General features: G+C 34.5%; 1 protein-coding gene across 6 annotated transcripts in view; it reads right to left on the reverse strand.

The window, feature by feature from the left end:
- KrT95D (phosphofurin acidic cluster sorting protein KrT95D) overlaps positions 1-17,755 on the reverse strand; it is a 171,416-nt gene that overhangs the window by 132,890 nt on the left and 20,771 nt on the right. The window contains exon 1 of one of the 6 annotated variants that reach the window (XM_088258854.1): positions 11,985-12,196. The exons of 4 other annotated variants lie outside the window; for them this stretch is intronic. In XM_088258854.1, coding sequence (XP_088114980.1) covers positions 11,985-12,034 — 50 coding nt within the window. In that variant the 5' untranslated portion in view covers positions 12,035-12,196. Of the gene's footprint in view, positions 1-11,984; positions 12,197-17,755 lie in introns of those variants that run through there. One more of the 6 variants, XM_088258849.1, reaches the window with a different exon arrangement.

The following is a 17,755-nucleotide window of genomic DNA, read 5'->3' on the forward strand; positions in this document are numbered from 1 at the left end:
TGCGGCCCCGCCTACCGTAACAGTTCGTTATCTCGATTCGAGTAGTAATCCCACACGGCGGAATGCGTAATTTGGAAATTTCAACAATGTGCGATACTTTTGGCCGCACGCCGTAACACCTGTATTTACTACACATTTTCATTATTCCGAGGCGCTCATATAATTTCGCAAGATAAAAGAGATTCCTATCGGATGTGGTTAATCTCTCGACGGGCCGCAGTAACAATATTTGCGAATACCGCGGGCTATTGTATTGTGCAATAGCGGATGAGTCAGTCCGTAAGGTGAATAATGTTTTAAACTATAAACATGGTAATTTATGTATGTGTACATTATGTACATAAAGTGATACACTTATTAGGAATCTACCGGAAAAGAGGGCAAAGTGTATGGGACGCATTCTGACTCGGTGTCACCAACATGGCGAAGTAGTCCATATCTTTAATGAATATCTTTCAAATTATTAAGAAAACATTTGTTTTTATACCACTTTGTCCGCCTCCGTAGTGTAATGGTCAGCACGCTCGGCTACCGTTCTGGAGGTCCCGGGTTCGATTCCCAAGGGGGGTAAAATAAATATAAGTGATTTTTTCACTGTAATATTTATTCAATATTACCATGGACTGGTACCTGAAGCGGAGGGCTGATCACCCTTCCTTCATGTGTGAACGATCAAGATAACACTGCGTTTATATGACACAGTGCCCTATGCATCATTGGGGTGCGGATAAGGGTTTTATTATTATTTATTATTATTGAGTTTATAAATGAATACTAGTTTCGGAAACTAAACTTCCATCGTCAGGTCTGAATAATGACTGAAATATTTAAATAAAAAAAAAACAGTTCTATAAATAAGGAGCGGGGTAAGTTAGGGGGAGGGGGTTAGTCAAGGGGCGGAGTTTGAAAACAAAGGAAAAATGGAAAGCAAAGGTGAAGAAATTTGAAACAGTAAATTATTTAATAAATTATTGTAATTAAACATCGTTCAATATAAAGACATACAAAGACATAAAAAGAGACATAAAAGTCGCAACTTAATTTTCTCTAAATCCAAGTAACATTTTACGTATTTTTTTCCTTTATCTTAAAACACCGTTATTGCGTTGAAAAATTAAGTTGTTATGGATATAAAAAAAGTCCCATGGTAAAAAAATTTAAGTCTTAATAAAAAAATAAGTTAATAGTCGCTTTTTTAACCGACTTTTTAATATAAAATAAAGTTGACAGTCGTAATATATATTTATTTTTTAGTTAATAGTAGTTTTTTTAACCGATTTTTTAAAACTCTAAACACGTAATCGGATTTGGCAAACGACAGAAACTTGTTCAATTATAACTGCGATAAAACTTTTAACGAGACTTAGATAAAACTTAAAAATCCGTGAAATCTTCGAAGGATCGCTATCGAGAAATTGAGAAAACTTTCACAGGATTTTTTTTTGTTGATGCAGAAGTAAGGCTAAGCGAGAAAAAAAGGAAAAATTTTGACGAAGAGTCGACGTATAGCGACTAAATGTGTATTTATAAATTCACTATAGAAAACAGTATTTTCAAACACAACAACGTAAAATGCGAATCTGGATATTGTGTTTTACATTTTCCGAGCAATTTAAATTTAAAAAAAAAATTATATACATAAGTCAGATTTATAATATTTCCGATGAGTAATTTCTATTACTCATTTTGGGACATGGAATTAAGTCAAGTAAACACGAATAAGAAAGTAAAAAATAAGAAAACACAAAGGTAAATAGGCATATTAAAAAACATAAGGTAAGAAGCGTGTTAAAAGGAAACAAATGAGAAAATATAACTAATCACTAACACAAATATCTTTTCAAATGGTATTTTTTCAGCTAATTCGTTTTGGATCTCTGACTGGGTTCTATTTTATATATGTCAGACAGCTGGTTAATTTGGGTATAGGCAATGCAATATGCAAAATAAAATGCATTTTTCCTAAAACATACAATTATTGGACAAAGGAGCATACTTTGTAGTATTTATGCACCTCGACATAAATTTATACCGATAATAATTTCTACGCCGGTGACCTTTACAAACCCGGTGCATTGATTCGATCTACATATTTGCATACAATGAAAGCGAAAGAGTTTTAATCCTAGTAACCTACGACGTTGCATTAGTTAACAGGTCGATGTTACGCCAAAACGTTACAATAAAAATAGCCACAAAGATATTTCTAAAACTGAACGAGGAATAATATTATTTAAATTCTTTAGAAATATAAGTGTGCCAGGAACCGAGAATATTATTGGGTAGGCGATTTGCCAAAATGAATATACAACTTCACATAACTTGGAACTGAATGGTGATGTCTGTCTAATCAGGATAGAAACTTATGTATGATATGATATAAGGTAAACACGGCAGTTATTGGCCACTCGGCCAGTTACTATAAATAATATGTTTGTATCGCTTAATTACTAGTATTAAGTAACAAACAATTTATATCGAGTGATCTTTCAGTACAGAAATATTCAGTGGTCTTGTAAGAACAAGGTCCAAAAAAGGTCCTTTAGTAAAATTATTGTAATTTTTGACAGTTATATAGATGTACATAATAATCCAGTAGGTAAGAAAAAATGATGGCAAATCCGAAAAGTTAATCCAAAATTACAAGGAAAGATAAAAATAATTACAGAATTGATGAATTTAATAATAATATTTTTCTAGAACGAAAAGCCTTCTTAAAACCACCGAAATGAAGACTCTACGACCCATTGGAGGTCTAACACTTTGTTAAGAGTAAGAAGAAGAGTGGCGATTGTTAAGAGTAAGAAGACGTTTCTGGAGAGATCATGTGGGAAGAGCAAGTTCGGATCGAGTGGTGAGGATAGCAGCAGACGAATGCATAAGAGGAAACAGACCCCCAGGAAGACCACCTAAACGATTGAAGATAGCTGGTCATCCATCTCCCAGGAGCGGACTTCGAGAACAACAGGACCCAGTCCTAGCTAAAGAAAAATAAGAATAAGAATAATTGGTGAGATGTAAAGAAGCTTTTTATTAAGCAGAAACTCTTATATTAGTATGTGAGGTCCGAATCCTGGATTATAATCACACACATGAGAAACGCCAGAAAATACCATTTTCGTTTTTATTACTAAGCTTATAATTTGACCAGATAATCTATTTACAACATTTTGAGTGTGTCCAAATACTTGTTTACAAAATCAGGATTATCTCCAATTACAGGAGTTATTTTCATATTATTTTTTACATCTCACCAATAGATAGATGTCTCTAGTGAAGTTCTAGTGATTCAAGAACAAGGTTTATAAATAAGAATAATAATAATAATATCATAAAGTATTCATAAAGTTATGTTTACTTCCTGAAAACTGGGAGCCACATATTTTCAAAAATTATTAATTTCTCTTTCTGAACATTTTTTGGATTTCGATTGTTTACCTCGTACTTACCGAATTGGCAAACTAGATTTTATTTAGTAGACATTTGATTTAAAAAAACTTTTTCAACACTAATAAGTATTATATAATGCTAAAAATTGTGAAAAAAAGGCATCTAAAAATTACTATAAAATAAGCCCAAAACAGTGTGGGTGTGAATTTTATTCACATTTACAATTCTTCTTAATGCAGACGCATTTTTTAGTACAAAAATAGGATGCTTACAATTTAAACATGTGTCTACTATAATATCAGATACTGTTTATATTTGAAATCGGTAAGGCCAAAAACCGGGCGCGCGTCAATAAGTCCCCTGTTTACCCTACCTATAGTATAATCTTGCTAAACACGTTTCTATTGGCGTTTCCCGGAGATTTACTGTGGCTCGGATCTAGTGCGGTAATGAACGAGTTAGAAATCCAACATGATTTATCATGTTTCCGGTACTAGATCAATATCGAGAGCGGACGGATATAAGGTATATTATACATACATACGAGTAAGTCAATTTCGATCCCTATAGATATATGGTAAACTATTGATTTCTCCAACAAAATATTTATTTATAATTTATATTTGAAGCACTAACTTTGTGATTTTCCATTTGATAATTAAAATGTAACTTTATTTTAAAATCATTTTAAATATTTTATTATAACTCAATTATAACGTCTACCGGTTTCGAAGCTAACCGCTTCTTTATCAAGACTGATTAATACTAAAACACTATCTACTTAACAAAATTCTAAATATTTTGACGGTTAGGAAAAGAAGCCTGGATGGATCTCAACTGTCTGATATAAATCAGGAATTTATTCCTTACAATGCTCATCGTGTCCCAGCTTATATGGGAAAAACATCTAGAAATTTTAACATTCGATGTAAAGTGGATACAAGATGACTAAATAACGCGGTACCTATCTCAATGTTCTAGGGGGGTTTACAGTAATAATGTTACCGTAGCATTTGTCTCATAATATGTAAAAGCCTGCGACGGTTCTGTAGACAGTTTCCAGTTTTATGCAGAAACCAAGTACGAAACGCAGATGTTCGAAAAGCTATCGATTGCCAAATAAAGTAGGGCGCGGCTTTTGTTCGCGTCTTTCTATAACTCGAGTGAGGCAGGCTGGCTTCTTTCTGCTGTCTGGTTCGCTTCTTTTTTAAACAAGATGTGGAATACATTACGGCTAAATACAACGACAGGCGATATACGAGTACAATAAGCGACTGAAATATACTGTATGTAATGCATGTGAATGAAATGGTTCGAAACGAGTTTTTTTTTTATCTGAGAACAACGCTTTTTATTTAAATTTAAGGATTGTACCGACATTTCTTGGTGGAACTGCATTTTATAGTATGAAATAATTATTGATAGATTTGGCGTTTAATTTTTAGAACTCTATTTTAATTTACCTATTGAATGTAAAAATCAAACACGGATTTTTTGGGCCCACTAAGTTGTATTTCATTATTAAAAAATACATGAAAATAAATTTTGTGACAATTGTTTCACCTAGTTATGGCATTTTCAAACGAATGTATTCATCTGAAAATGCCATAATACGGCGAATCAATTGTCACAAAATTATTTTTTTTACAATAAAATACAATTTAGTAGACATAAATCGGTTATTGATTTTTAACATTTAATATTAACTATAAAATAATAACTAAGATATTTTTTCCATTTGAATTTTATTTGACCAGCGACCAGGTTTACATACAAAATCCACTCCTAAAATATATTTTTTACGAAAACATACTTAAAAACTTTACCATAAATTAAATTGATTTATTACTATGATACAATAGTGAAACTCGTTCAATTCAATTCAATTTGTCATTAAAAAATATATAAAATCATGGTTTTCAACCCCTGCCTTGTTATGTACATAATAAAATTTTGTCTAGCCTCACACCAGTCTGATGACGTCGGTTGCGACTAAACCCAGTCGCTGGTCATGTGGAGAAACTACATAGTTATTATTTTATCATATTTATTTATTTATTCGCAATTCTTCAAGTCCTTGTCTGTAGCACTCAGCAACTTTATTCTGAACCCGTATTCACTTACTGCGTCTTCCATCTCGTCATTATTTATAGCGAGGATAGGGCTTCAGTGTTCGGCGGACATTAATATTGCAGCACATTTGCCGATATAAACTACAGATGTTGAAAAACCTGGTAAAATAAATATAAGTGATTTTTTCACTGTAATATTTATTCAATATTACCATGGACTGGTACCTGAAGCGGGGGGCTGATCACCTTTCCTTCATGTGTAAAACGATCAAGATAACACTGCGTTTATGACACAGTGCCCTATGCACCATTGGGGTGCGGAAAAGGGTTTTATTTTATTATTATTACATTGAAGTATGGTGTGCCTATATATTATACTACATACTCGTACACGCGCCATTCTAAATAAGTAATTAACGAGTATTACAAAATTTTAGTTATTGTTTTGTAAATTCTAGTAGAGTACAAAACAGCAGGAAGGAAGCGATTTCATCGTTTCAAAACGTTTATTTGTGTTTATAGTGTATAATATTTTAGATCCTAGCGTTTTAATAATAGATTCAAGCAATCGCAACTGCTACACCTAAATCTGATGTAAGCTGAATTTGAGATGTAATAGTTTAGTAGAGAACATGGGTTCGTTTTCCAGGGGGGAGTGAAAATAGATATTAGTGATTTCACACTAAAATATTTATCAAATATTACCCTGGACTGGTCCCTGAGGCGCAGGGGTGATCACCTTGCCTTCGTGTAAGTAACGATCAACACATCACTGCGTCAATAGATGCAGTGCCCTATGCACCATCGGGTCCGGATAAAGGTAAGAAGAAGAAAAAGGGAATATTACTATGAAGGAGGTGTAAGTTCAGCAAATTTTCTCGCAATTTTTTCTTCAGGTATAGTGTGAGATTTGAGCAAAAAAAATACCCATTTCAGTCACTATTTTTAGTTTTGTTTTATTATGTTCTTGATCATCGATTCAATCGTAAAGTGTGCAAGTTTTTTTTTACACCGGTCACGAACATTGATAAAAAGCAACAGTTTGTCGACTTCTTTTCCCGAAAAGCGCGAGACATAAGTAAGATATGTTGTTTATATTTTTAATTCTTTTAGAGCGTTATCACTCAAATTTATCACCGGGCCATTTTTGGCGCGGCCCGAAATATTTGCTGTGGAATTTACTGGAACGACCGGAGCATTCCAGTAAGTGCGCTTGTGCACTACACGGAATTTTACCGACCAGCAGTCCGGTTTAAAAAAAAAAAAAAAAAAGCGACTACGACAGTATAGCGTGATCAAATTTATGCGCAACGAAATCACGCACCGATCCGAAGATGGACAAAAGCACAAGCCAATCATTTGTTTTATTATGCTAACTGAAGTGCCGAACTTTTCAAAAAAAAAATCACGGAATTTTACCGTCCGGCACTTCATTTAGCATGATAAACGGACGAGTGGCTTGGATTGGCTTGAGCTTTTGTCTTTTTTTCTTCGGATCGGTGTGCTCGATTGGTGCGTGATCACGGTACGCGTAAATTTTATCACGCTTAACTGTCGTAGTCGCTTTCATTTTTCAAAACCAGACTGCCGGACGGTAGAATTCTGTGTAGTGCACAAACGCCCTAAGAGGGGGCTTTCTAATTCGTATTTATTTGGCGATTGGTTCCGGGAACTGCGGCAGAGGAACGGGTAAGGGAAGGGGATCCGGTCCGGCGGACGGCCGGACCAAAATACAAACACAGACAGAAAAGGCAACAAAAAGAGCGGTAAATCTTCGAGGCGACGGCGATGTGGAAGGAAATCGATCTGATCGTGACAAGAACAAAGAGCGGGAACAGAGTGGAGTCATGCTCCGCTGGTACATACCATATTCAGCATTGAACACTGAGAAGTGAAGGTCGGTGTATCTAAGGAACAGCCGACATTCAAATGTCAGTCCTAAGACAGCCAACTATGTGCATTATTTAAATACAGACGTTATTCTACATAAAATAAAAACGTGTCCCCTTCAAAAGGATTAAAAAGTATTGTATCTCTCAGTTGGACAAAGCGAGCCCTTAAGCGAAACGACCACACTAAATATATCTTGAATGGGTAGGCCTAATCATTGATACAAGCCATAGAATATGTGAATGTTACAAGTGTGTAAAGTGATCACTTAAACCAGCCTATGACGGTCGTCAGCCCCATAAATGCTCAGACTTCCATATTCTTCTTCAACTTTGATGAGATGTCAAAAAATAATATGAAAATAATTCCTATAATTGGAGATAATCCAGATTGTGTGAACAAGTATTTGGACACACTCAAAATGTTGTACATAAATAGGTATTTTTGCGACTTCCAATAAAATATACTATGGGTTCAAAGAATAACTTGGGTGCAAACAATCAAGAATATAAGACCGAAAACTATATTGACTGATAAAATATTAAAAATAAAATGGCAGGCTTTGAAAAAAAATGCAAATTCTTTTAATTCTTATATAAAAATGCTAAATGTAAAAATTATATTGGTCATGATTGATACATTATTTTTCAAATAATAATGTAAGCTGCATGATTCCAGCCAACATACGTTTGTGTCACCCAGCAATAATTGAGTAGGTAAATAGAAGGGCTGAATAAAAATCTTTAAAAAATATTTACTTTTTCAATTGCATTGTTTATGTAGTAGGTCTTCAAGATCTAACCCTTCTCCGCACCCAATGATACGTAGGACACTGCATCATACAAACGCAGTGTTATCTTGATCATTAATTGCATGAAGGCAAGGTGGTCAGCCATGCGCTTGATATTGAATAAATATGTGAATGATAATCACATTAATTTTCTTTCCGGGAAAGCCTCCAGCAATGTAGCCAAACGCGCTAACCAATACATTACGGAGAAGGAATGTACAGTAAACCCCCTTATAACATTGAGATAAGTACCGCGTTATCGAATGGAACGCTAAAGGTAGTAAATATTATTAAATTGTATTTTAATTTAAAAAAAATCATTTCAGTCATTTCCGCTGGCTAAAATGTAAAAATACAATTTAAAACATTAACCCCCTATAACGTTCCCTCCGATAACGCGGTACCTATTTCAACGTTATAGGGGGTTTACTACATTGGTAAGAATAAAATAGGTACCTAGTCGTATGGATATTTTTTTTAATTAAACACTTGAATATACCACTTTTATGAGTTTTATTTATACATATTACTATATATACGTTAAATATAAATAATTATATTTACGTTAAATGGTCCGATCTTGTAAAAATAAGTTACTTATCATTAAATGTATATTTAAATAATAATACTTAATGTATATATAGTCGTATATATAAATAAAACGCATTAAAGTGGTATATTCAAGTGTTTAATTAAAAAAAATCAACATGTCATTCCACAAAGTTAATGCCGAATCAATAAATAATATACTCGTATTACGTTCACTATCTAAAAAGTACCTAAAGCCTTGTTATAAGGGCCTGAAAATCAATGTGAAGGGAGAGATATTTATCCCTCTAGTTTCTAGCACACTCCGGCCGGGTCCGCAGAGGCCTGACTCACAAAGGGGTATGGCAGTGATGAAATATACGGGAATTAAACCCGAAGGCCTCACTTTATATTAAACGTGGACATTACTCAACCTCCGAAAGGAAATTCAACGCGGCGTGTGTGATTTTCAGTGTTAAAAAAACAGATAAAATACTGGATCTTAAAAATAAGAATACAGATGATAAGAATTATTTTAAAGATATCACTCACTCCTTTCAACAATGTCAGATATCAAAAAACTTGATTTTTCAGGAGATCGTTTTGAAAGTTAAAAAATATAATGAAATGTATTAAAAATTTATATCAAGCTACTTATTGAACTTTTTACTGTGTAACAAATCTTTTTAGGTAAAACCTAAATGTTTTATCTCCATTTGAAAATACTTAGTATATTAAAAAAATAATTAAACAATCCCTTTTCTTTAAAATGCAAAAACAACACTTTCTGCCCTGAAGCGGGTAAATATAAAGTTAAAAATATGCTGCTTTTGCTGGAATATAGTATATTTTCTGGGCATTCCGAAAAAATGCACAACTGGAAATTTATGATTTTTGATATATAACGTTGTTGAAAGGAGTGAGCGATATGTTAACACAACAATTGTGGTTTAAAAAATACATTTAATCACGGTTTTCAACCCTTGCCTTGTTGTGTATATAACAATTTTCTTAAGCCTCGCACCAGTCTGATGATGCCGGTAATGACGATACCCGGTCGCTGGTCGTATAACATATATGCGAAGAAAAAGAAAAAGTTGTTATATTATTTTAGAAATATTTGCGTCAGTAGCGTTGTGAAATGAAACATATTAGAAACGTGTGCTATATTATTTCTTTCTTTTACATTTAACCAGACAGAGCCACAGCAACGCGTGGCCGGATAGAGCTAGCAATTCAATAAAAATGTTGACACATAGCGTATTAGAAATTTGTATATATATATATAGAATCGGGTCGTTTAAAATTGAAGTATTATTTGATCAGCTCACGAAGTAGTTGAATAATAGAAAAAGGCAAGGCTGTCTGTACTATGTGTTATCAAACCGTTTCAAAATATTATGTAAATACTTTATAAACTTGATGAACACGGTTGCCGTACTCAAACACACTTGCATTAGTTATTATTATGACAGGTGGCGAGTGTCGCGAGAATAATATGTATTATATAATGTTCAACTGAGGTTCTGCAGAGTGACGACAGTGATACGTAGTTTATATTATTTAAACACTGTTATCATAAAAATAAACGCGGTCAAACAGGTTACTAATAATACATTATAAGTACATATTTAATTAAATTAAAAATATAACAATGTTTTATCGCGCATAAATATAGTACGCAGCGACATTGGAATATGACACTCTCCTTATCATTCATCGTTCACTTTGTGTAATACCATTTTAATAATCACTAATTCGTGAATACCGGTTTCGGAATAATCATTCCATCATCAGGTCATTACGATAAAATTATTACGGTCTGACATTTGTAAAATAATTCAATTTTGAAAGAGAGAATGAAGAAAAATTCGCTAAAATAAATTATATAAAAAAAAACTAACTAACCATCACGCCGCTTCCCCGCAGGAGTAGGCAGAGAGAATAGAGCGCCACACCACTCTGTCCTTGCAAACATTCTTCGCCTCTTCCACGTTCATGCATCTCCTCATACATACCCGCCGATTGTTACGACTCCTAACCTGACCACTTTCAAGTATTTGGCATACCTGATCGTGCCATGTTTTTCTCGGTCTTCCTCTGCTTCTTTTCCCGCTAACATTCGCCTCATAAATTTGTTTTACCGTTCTTTCCTCACTCATTCGTTCTACACGTCCAAACCATCTCAACACATATAAGATGTTATAATTTGTGCAAATGGCGTTGTACGTCAATCATATTTGAAATTTAAACCCGAAATACTTTAACCAACATCCCTAGTGCATGTCCTTAGCTCTTAATGCATGTTTGTTCCCTAGTGCATGTTGGTCCTCGGGCCGACCAAAATCGCGTGTGATAAACATTTTGTATAGTTGTAAGTGTGTGAATAGTGCTATGATGTATTATTGTACGAGTAGTATTGTTTGCAAGCTGTTGTAGTGATTGTCCTGACGAAGAGATAGGTACGTCTCGAAACTGGTAGACATAAAAATCTCGGTGATGGTTATATACTAATATTACTAGCCATTTCTTGAATGTTTTCCGCAGATACTTTGTGGCACATTTTATAAACTTTATAAAATTAAATAACTTTTTTACAACCACCTTTAAAAAAAGGTGGTTATAACAAAGTTATTTCATTTTATAAATATTACTAACATTTTCACTTGTAAAATCATACACCTAAGTAACTTCACTGCTAACTTAGAATCAATGAAATGTATGAACCAATGCCTCTAAAAAGACAGCGAGTGTTTTTTGCCTAGAATACCTACAATATGGATATACTCATGAATTACATGAAATTATAGTAACTTAAACATAAAGAGTAAATCCAGACACGAGTAGGCATAGGCTATAAAACTTAAAAAGTTGAAGCCTGAGTAGGGTCACGATAAGCGGTGTTGCATAAGCCGTAGCTAGATTTCAGAGTTAGATTTCAGACTTGGACGTCAGGTAATTCGAAAATAAAAGTGTTTATATTGTATACTTTATATTTGAAGCACTAACATTCTGATTTTCCATTGTATAATTAAAATGTAACTTTTTTTTAAAAATCGCTATAAATATATTATTATAACTTAATTATAATGTCTACCGGTTTCGAAGCTAACAGCCTCTTTATCAAGACTGATTAATACTAAAGTATTAATCAGTCTTGAATACTAAAGTATTAATCAGTCTTGATGACGTAGCGTTTAGCTTAGAAACCGGTAGACATTATAATTAATTAATAATAATATGTTTATAGTGATTTTAAAACAAAGTTACATTTTATTTATAAATGTTTATATTGTGGTTGAAAATCGACTTACCTAGCATCCCCGAAATCGGAAGAACGCTTTCTCCGAGAGATGTCCACCATCACAAATAAGTGTATAAAATTACAATAATATCAGCACTATTGTTATTATTTAAAGATAATCTATCTGTAAAACGGTATCTTGTTCTATCGCTGAAAACAACTGATAAGTTTTTATCGTTACAACATTCCTTAACGGAGGCACAGAACTGAATGCGGTGTGAGTCTGTAATGGCGGTGTACAAGTATTGTATTATACTTACGTACCTGACAATGATAAGACAATGAGTCATTTACAATATTATGCTCGAGAGATAAGTTTAAAAGCAACCAACAAATATTACGTCGCTTCTCTAAAGTGATAGGCGGAGAGGATAGAACGCCACAATGCTATTTGCAAACATTATTCGTGCATATCCTCATGCGTAGTGGCCGATTATTCCCATTCCTGGCCTGTCTCTAACTAACTAGTTACATAATCATCACGCCGCTTCTTCTTCTTTAAACTTCATGTACATAAAATCTATTTTTTATACCATACTCTTTTCTTAACTCTTAATGTTTTTAATAGTTATTATAACATAAATGTGGAATTGTTTAATTGGCTTTATTTTTATTAATTTAAATATTTTTGTTAATGTAATGTAATATTTATTATTGTTAATGTAACTATTGTTTATTATATACTTTTTAAAATGTAAAGCTGTACAATTCCCGAACAAATAAAAATGTACATTGGCGGGCTTATTGCTAAGAAGCAATATCTTCCAACCAACCGAAAACAGAAAAGTGATATTGGTCAAAACTTTTTACCATTCATACATCGTTTTCCGCACATCTGTCAGCATTCGCCGTCCTTTCCACATCTTTCTCAAACCTTACATATCCCCCTTGAACACTCTCGTAACCAACAAGAAGTGGTATGTTTCCATTTCGCCCCCCCCAAACACTCTCGTACCCACAGTGGCAGACTTCAATCCAGAGTCAACAACGACACGGTCGATAACGGAAGTTACATTGCCAATATGTATGCTGATGGATTCTTTTGTGAGCGAAAAAGGTATTCGATACAAAGAGATTCCATTCCTGACACACCTCTATCAACCTCTTAAGGTGGAGACTGACCGGAGCATTTCGTCGTAACATTATGTTGTAACATCGCTCGCGGCGAGCATCCGAAACTATGGATGGAGCGCTCGGCTCGCTGTACTGACTGCCTGAATGCTCGCATCGTAGCGTTTTACGTTACGACGAAATGCTCCGGACAGTCTCCACCTTTACATTGTCATTCACTTTTGCATCTCCATACATCCCTAGGGCTTAGCGAGTATAATTACATTATAATTTTTAGTAGTGTTCTTTTGTTGAGGTATACATATTCAAATTTAATGAAATAAATTGAAAAAGGCACCCGCCGTGTGGTATGTTGCGCCATCTTGTTGAAACCACAGCTCTGTCACATCAATGCCATTCTACTGAGGTACGAAGAAGTCAGTAATCATGATTCTGTAGCGCTCTCTATACACCGTAACATTCTGTCCGGTTGCGTTTAAAAAAATATGGGCCAATGATTCCAAATGCCTATAAATCATACCAAATTGTGACTTTTAATAGATGTAAGGGCGTATTGGCAATGGCTTCTGGGTTTTCTCCACTCCAAATTCGATAATTCTGCTTATTGACATAGCCATTTAACCAAAAATGTACCTTATCGGTGAACGAAATGCGTTGAAAGAGGATCAAGCTGATATTGTTTTCGGCCCATTCACCGAACCTACGACAGACACAATGGTCATTCAGTATATTCATGGTGAAATGGCAAAACGTACTGAGTACAAATCAACTGTCAACTGTCAAATTAACATTCTGTAGAAATAATTGCCAGTTTAAAAACCAAACCTCTAAAAAAACACCCTACATTTACTCGTGTACCATCAATATTTTCAAGCGAATAACAGTAGAGTCCCGAAAACTTGGCATTCGATAACCCAGCAGTTTGTATAACTCGGTCACATCTTGGCGGTGCAGTTTTTTGCAAAGTCGGCTGGTTAATTTTCATTATAAAATAATATAATAATAAAACCCTTATCCGCACCCCAATGGTGCATAGGGCACAGCGTCATATAAACGCAGTGTTATCTTGATCGTTTACACATGAAGGAAAGGTGATCAGCCCTCCGCTTCAGGTACCAGTCCAGGGTAATATTGAATAAATATTACAGTGAAAAAATCACTAATATTTATTTGACCCCCCTGGGAATCGAACCCGGGACCTCCAGAACGGTAGCCGAGCGTGCTGACCATTACACCACGGAGGCGGACGCCATAAAGCTGTCTATAATTTTCATTATAGACAGCTTTATGCCTTCATAAAATATTTTCAGAAAAATTTCATAATCATATTATAGACATACATTAAACGTAAATACATCGCACTCTGAAGACAATTATCTAATGTTTGAGGTTCACGTTTGATTTATATGTGTGTTAACAGAACATGCTAACAGGAGAGTGAGTGCATTTAAAATTAAACAGGTTTTATGGTAGACGACAAGTGTTGATTGTTGACAATGACCTGAGTTTAACAGAACCTTATAAGGACATACATAAGCCGGTGTTATGGACTGCCAATTTGGAACGCACTTCTGTTTAATGATTTCAAGGTTTAAAAACAACGCTTAAATTACGACTTTTTGAACTTTTTACTGTGCAACAGATCTTTTTAGGTAAAACCTGAATGTTCTTTCTCCATTTGAAAAATATTTAGCACATAAAAAAAATAATTAAACAATACCTTTTATTCAAAATGCAAAAAAAAAAAAATTCTGCCCTGTAGCGGGTAAATATTAACATAAAAATAAGCCTCTTTTCCTGGGATATAGTACATTTTCTGGGCATTCCGAAAACATGCACAACTGAAAATTTACGATTTTTGATAAATGACGTTGTTGCAAGGAGTGAGCGAACTGTCGTCAACGACCATTGCTAACACTGATGCAAGCAAGTTATCTTCGGTCTTCCTCTGCCTCTTCCTCTTTTCCCACCTACCTTCCCTTCATATATTCGTTATACCTTTCTTTTCTCATTCGTTCTACATGTCCAAACTATCTCAACACACCTTTTTTATTTTATCGATAATGCTTATCTCAGCCTTGCGTAATTTCCTTATTTCACCATTCGAACATCTATCATACCGTATGAATCATACATCATTTTGCCGCACATTCTACCCTACCAATTCACGATGAAATAAATAGCAAAATGTATGTTTTCTCGCTTTCCAAGATATTGTATTTTAAGACGTGAAGTTCAAGTTGGCGTTATACGAAATACAGTTTGAAAATGTTCCCACGTGTGCTAAATGTGAATTTATATCTTTAAAACCTCGTAATTAGAGTCCTTGACCACATTTCACAAACGGCGATATTAATTTACAGACCACATCATAAATACTATGTAGATTTAACGAAGAATAGATATGTACAAACATTAACATATAGCGTTGTAATAAGTATTATCTAGATTGTATTCAAATAAATAGATAAGAATACCTCAGTATATTGACAATATTTATTGTATTAAGATTTGTTGACGGAACAGATTATTATTACTACAGAGTAGTACAGGGTGGCACAAAATTAATCACCCTATTAGAAGACGTTATAATTTTTGCAAATGACGTCGTACGTCAATAATATTTGACATTTGTGAACTAGACAGCTATTTTTTAGATGGCGCTGAGACAAATATTATATTATATATTGGAACATCGTTGTTCTTTCTATAATGTAATGTTACTTATTGTTACATAATGTCCTCCTTCGTAGTGTAATGGTCAGGACGCTCGGCTACCGTACTGGAGGTCTAGGGTTCGATTCCCAGGGGGAGGGGTCAAATTAATATAAGTGATCTTTTCACTGTAATATTTATTCAATATTACCCTGGACTGGTACCTGAAGCGGAGGGCTGATCACCTTTCCTTCGTGTGTAAACGATCAAGATAACACTGCGTTTATATGACACAGTGCCCTATGCACCATTAGGGTACGGATAAGGGTTTTATTGTTATTACTACCTTGGACTGGTACGTGAAGCGGAGGGCTGATCACCTTTCCTTCATGTGTTAACGATCATAACACTGCGTTTATATGATGCAATGCCCTATGCACCATTGGGTGCGGATAAGTGTTTGAAGAAGAGTGAAGAATATGACACAATTTACCAGTTGAAGATGCGCGTTGAATAACTAATACTAATCATTGCATTTTATCATGCAAATCGTACAATATTACAAGTAAACATCATAAGTTTGTCTTTTTTTCGTATCGCAATTTACATACGCTTAGAATTTTCTGCGAAATTAATTATTTAGTAACAATAAACAAGTGTTTTCACGAGAAAAAAGAATTATTTGTATAAGCAGACAGATGATAATAATAAGAAAAATCTCGTATAATATCAGCATTGTTTCTGTATACCGGGAAAGACTGGTATTTCCGACTGAGAATGTAACAATGACAGCATTTTTCACTAAATTCAGATGGCGGGATATTTCCCCATTAATCATTTCGACTGCTGAATTTTCCCGTATCACAACATGTGTCAGAAACGACAGCTCATTAAAAGAAAAGTGTTTTTCTTTGAACCTAGAGCTGGATTTAAAATGTAACATAACTGTTGTTGTCGTTTCAATTCAGGGAAAAAGAATAATACTTCTATTACTTATTTGTTAAATTGTTTTATTTCAATCTACAAAATAAAGCAAATAATGAGTTGGCTTTATTGAGAATTTTTGTTGTTGTAAGTATAAAATCTAATAAATTACATTATTACACGGGACTTGGCTGGTATTACGAACCCGTTTCTACAAAGTGTAGATAACTTCAACACGACTTCTTGACTTGAAATCGCTTTAATGAGATTTTTTGTTATTGTTAGTCTAAAATCTAATAAATTACATTATTACACGGGACTTGGCTGGTATTACGAACCCGTTTCTACAAAGTGTAGATAACTTCAAGATGACTTCTTGACTTTCATTTCTAACTACTTTTTGAAACCGGTTATGATCCGTGTTATAAGGAAGTTAATGTTACCGAAAATGAGTACCTATCCGTTTTTTTACCATGCTGGTGTAGTGACCTGAAATCTGGCGGTCTCAAAAGTCGGAGGGCATGTATGTCTAGTCATACATGCCCTCCGTAATCGGAGGGCATGTATGACTAGACGCATGGATGTCAAGGAAGCGAAGAGTGTATGTAGGACAGAAGAGTGTGGCGTTCCATACTCTCTGCCTACCCCTGCGGAGGGACAGTGTGATGGTAGTCGTAGTAATAGTAGTGTAGTGACTGTCCTGACGAAGAGAAGGGTACGCCTCGAAACTGTCAGAGTAAAATTTCGGTGAGTGTTTATATACTATCATGTTAGATAAAACAGGCATTCATATATAAATTATACTTAAAAATGGAGATTACGAATTTTCAAGAGCATAAAAAACCTATTTAAATAGCGAGAGCGATTATATTTAACCTCCATAAGGTAGAGCGACCTTGTATAAGAGATCAAGAGCTAAGAAAATATCATCTGCGAGATTGTCAGGCAATAGATACATTCTGCTGATCTTAAAATTATGAAAATCTGCGATTTCTCAATCCCATTCAGCCATCGGTCCTCACGCCCAAACGACTCAGGGAGCTCGGGTCATTAGAGCCGAAGATGGGCCCAGCTGACGGCCGCTGATTACCATTTTCTGTTAGCAAAGTGGGTCATGAATACGTCCATTTA

The sequence above is a fragment of the Brachycentrus maculatus genome, unplaced genomic scaffold (assembly GCF_059751285.1).
Source record: "Brachycentrus maculatus isolate JH-2025_06_01 unplaced genomic scaffold, ASM5975128v1 h1tg000104l, whole genome shotgun sequence".
In the NCBI taxonomy this organism is placed as follows: domain Eukaryota; kingdom Metazoa; phylum Arthropoda; class Insecta; order Trichoptera; family Brachycentridae; genus Brachycentrus; species Brachycentrus maculatus.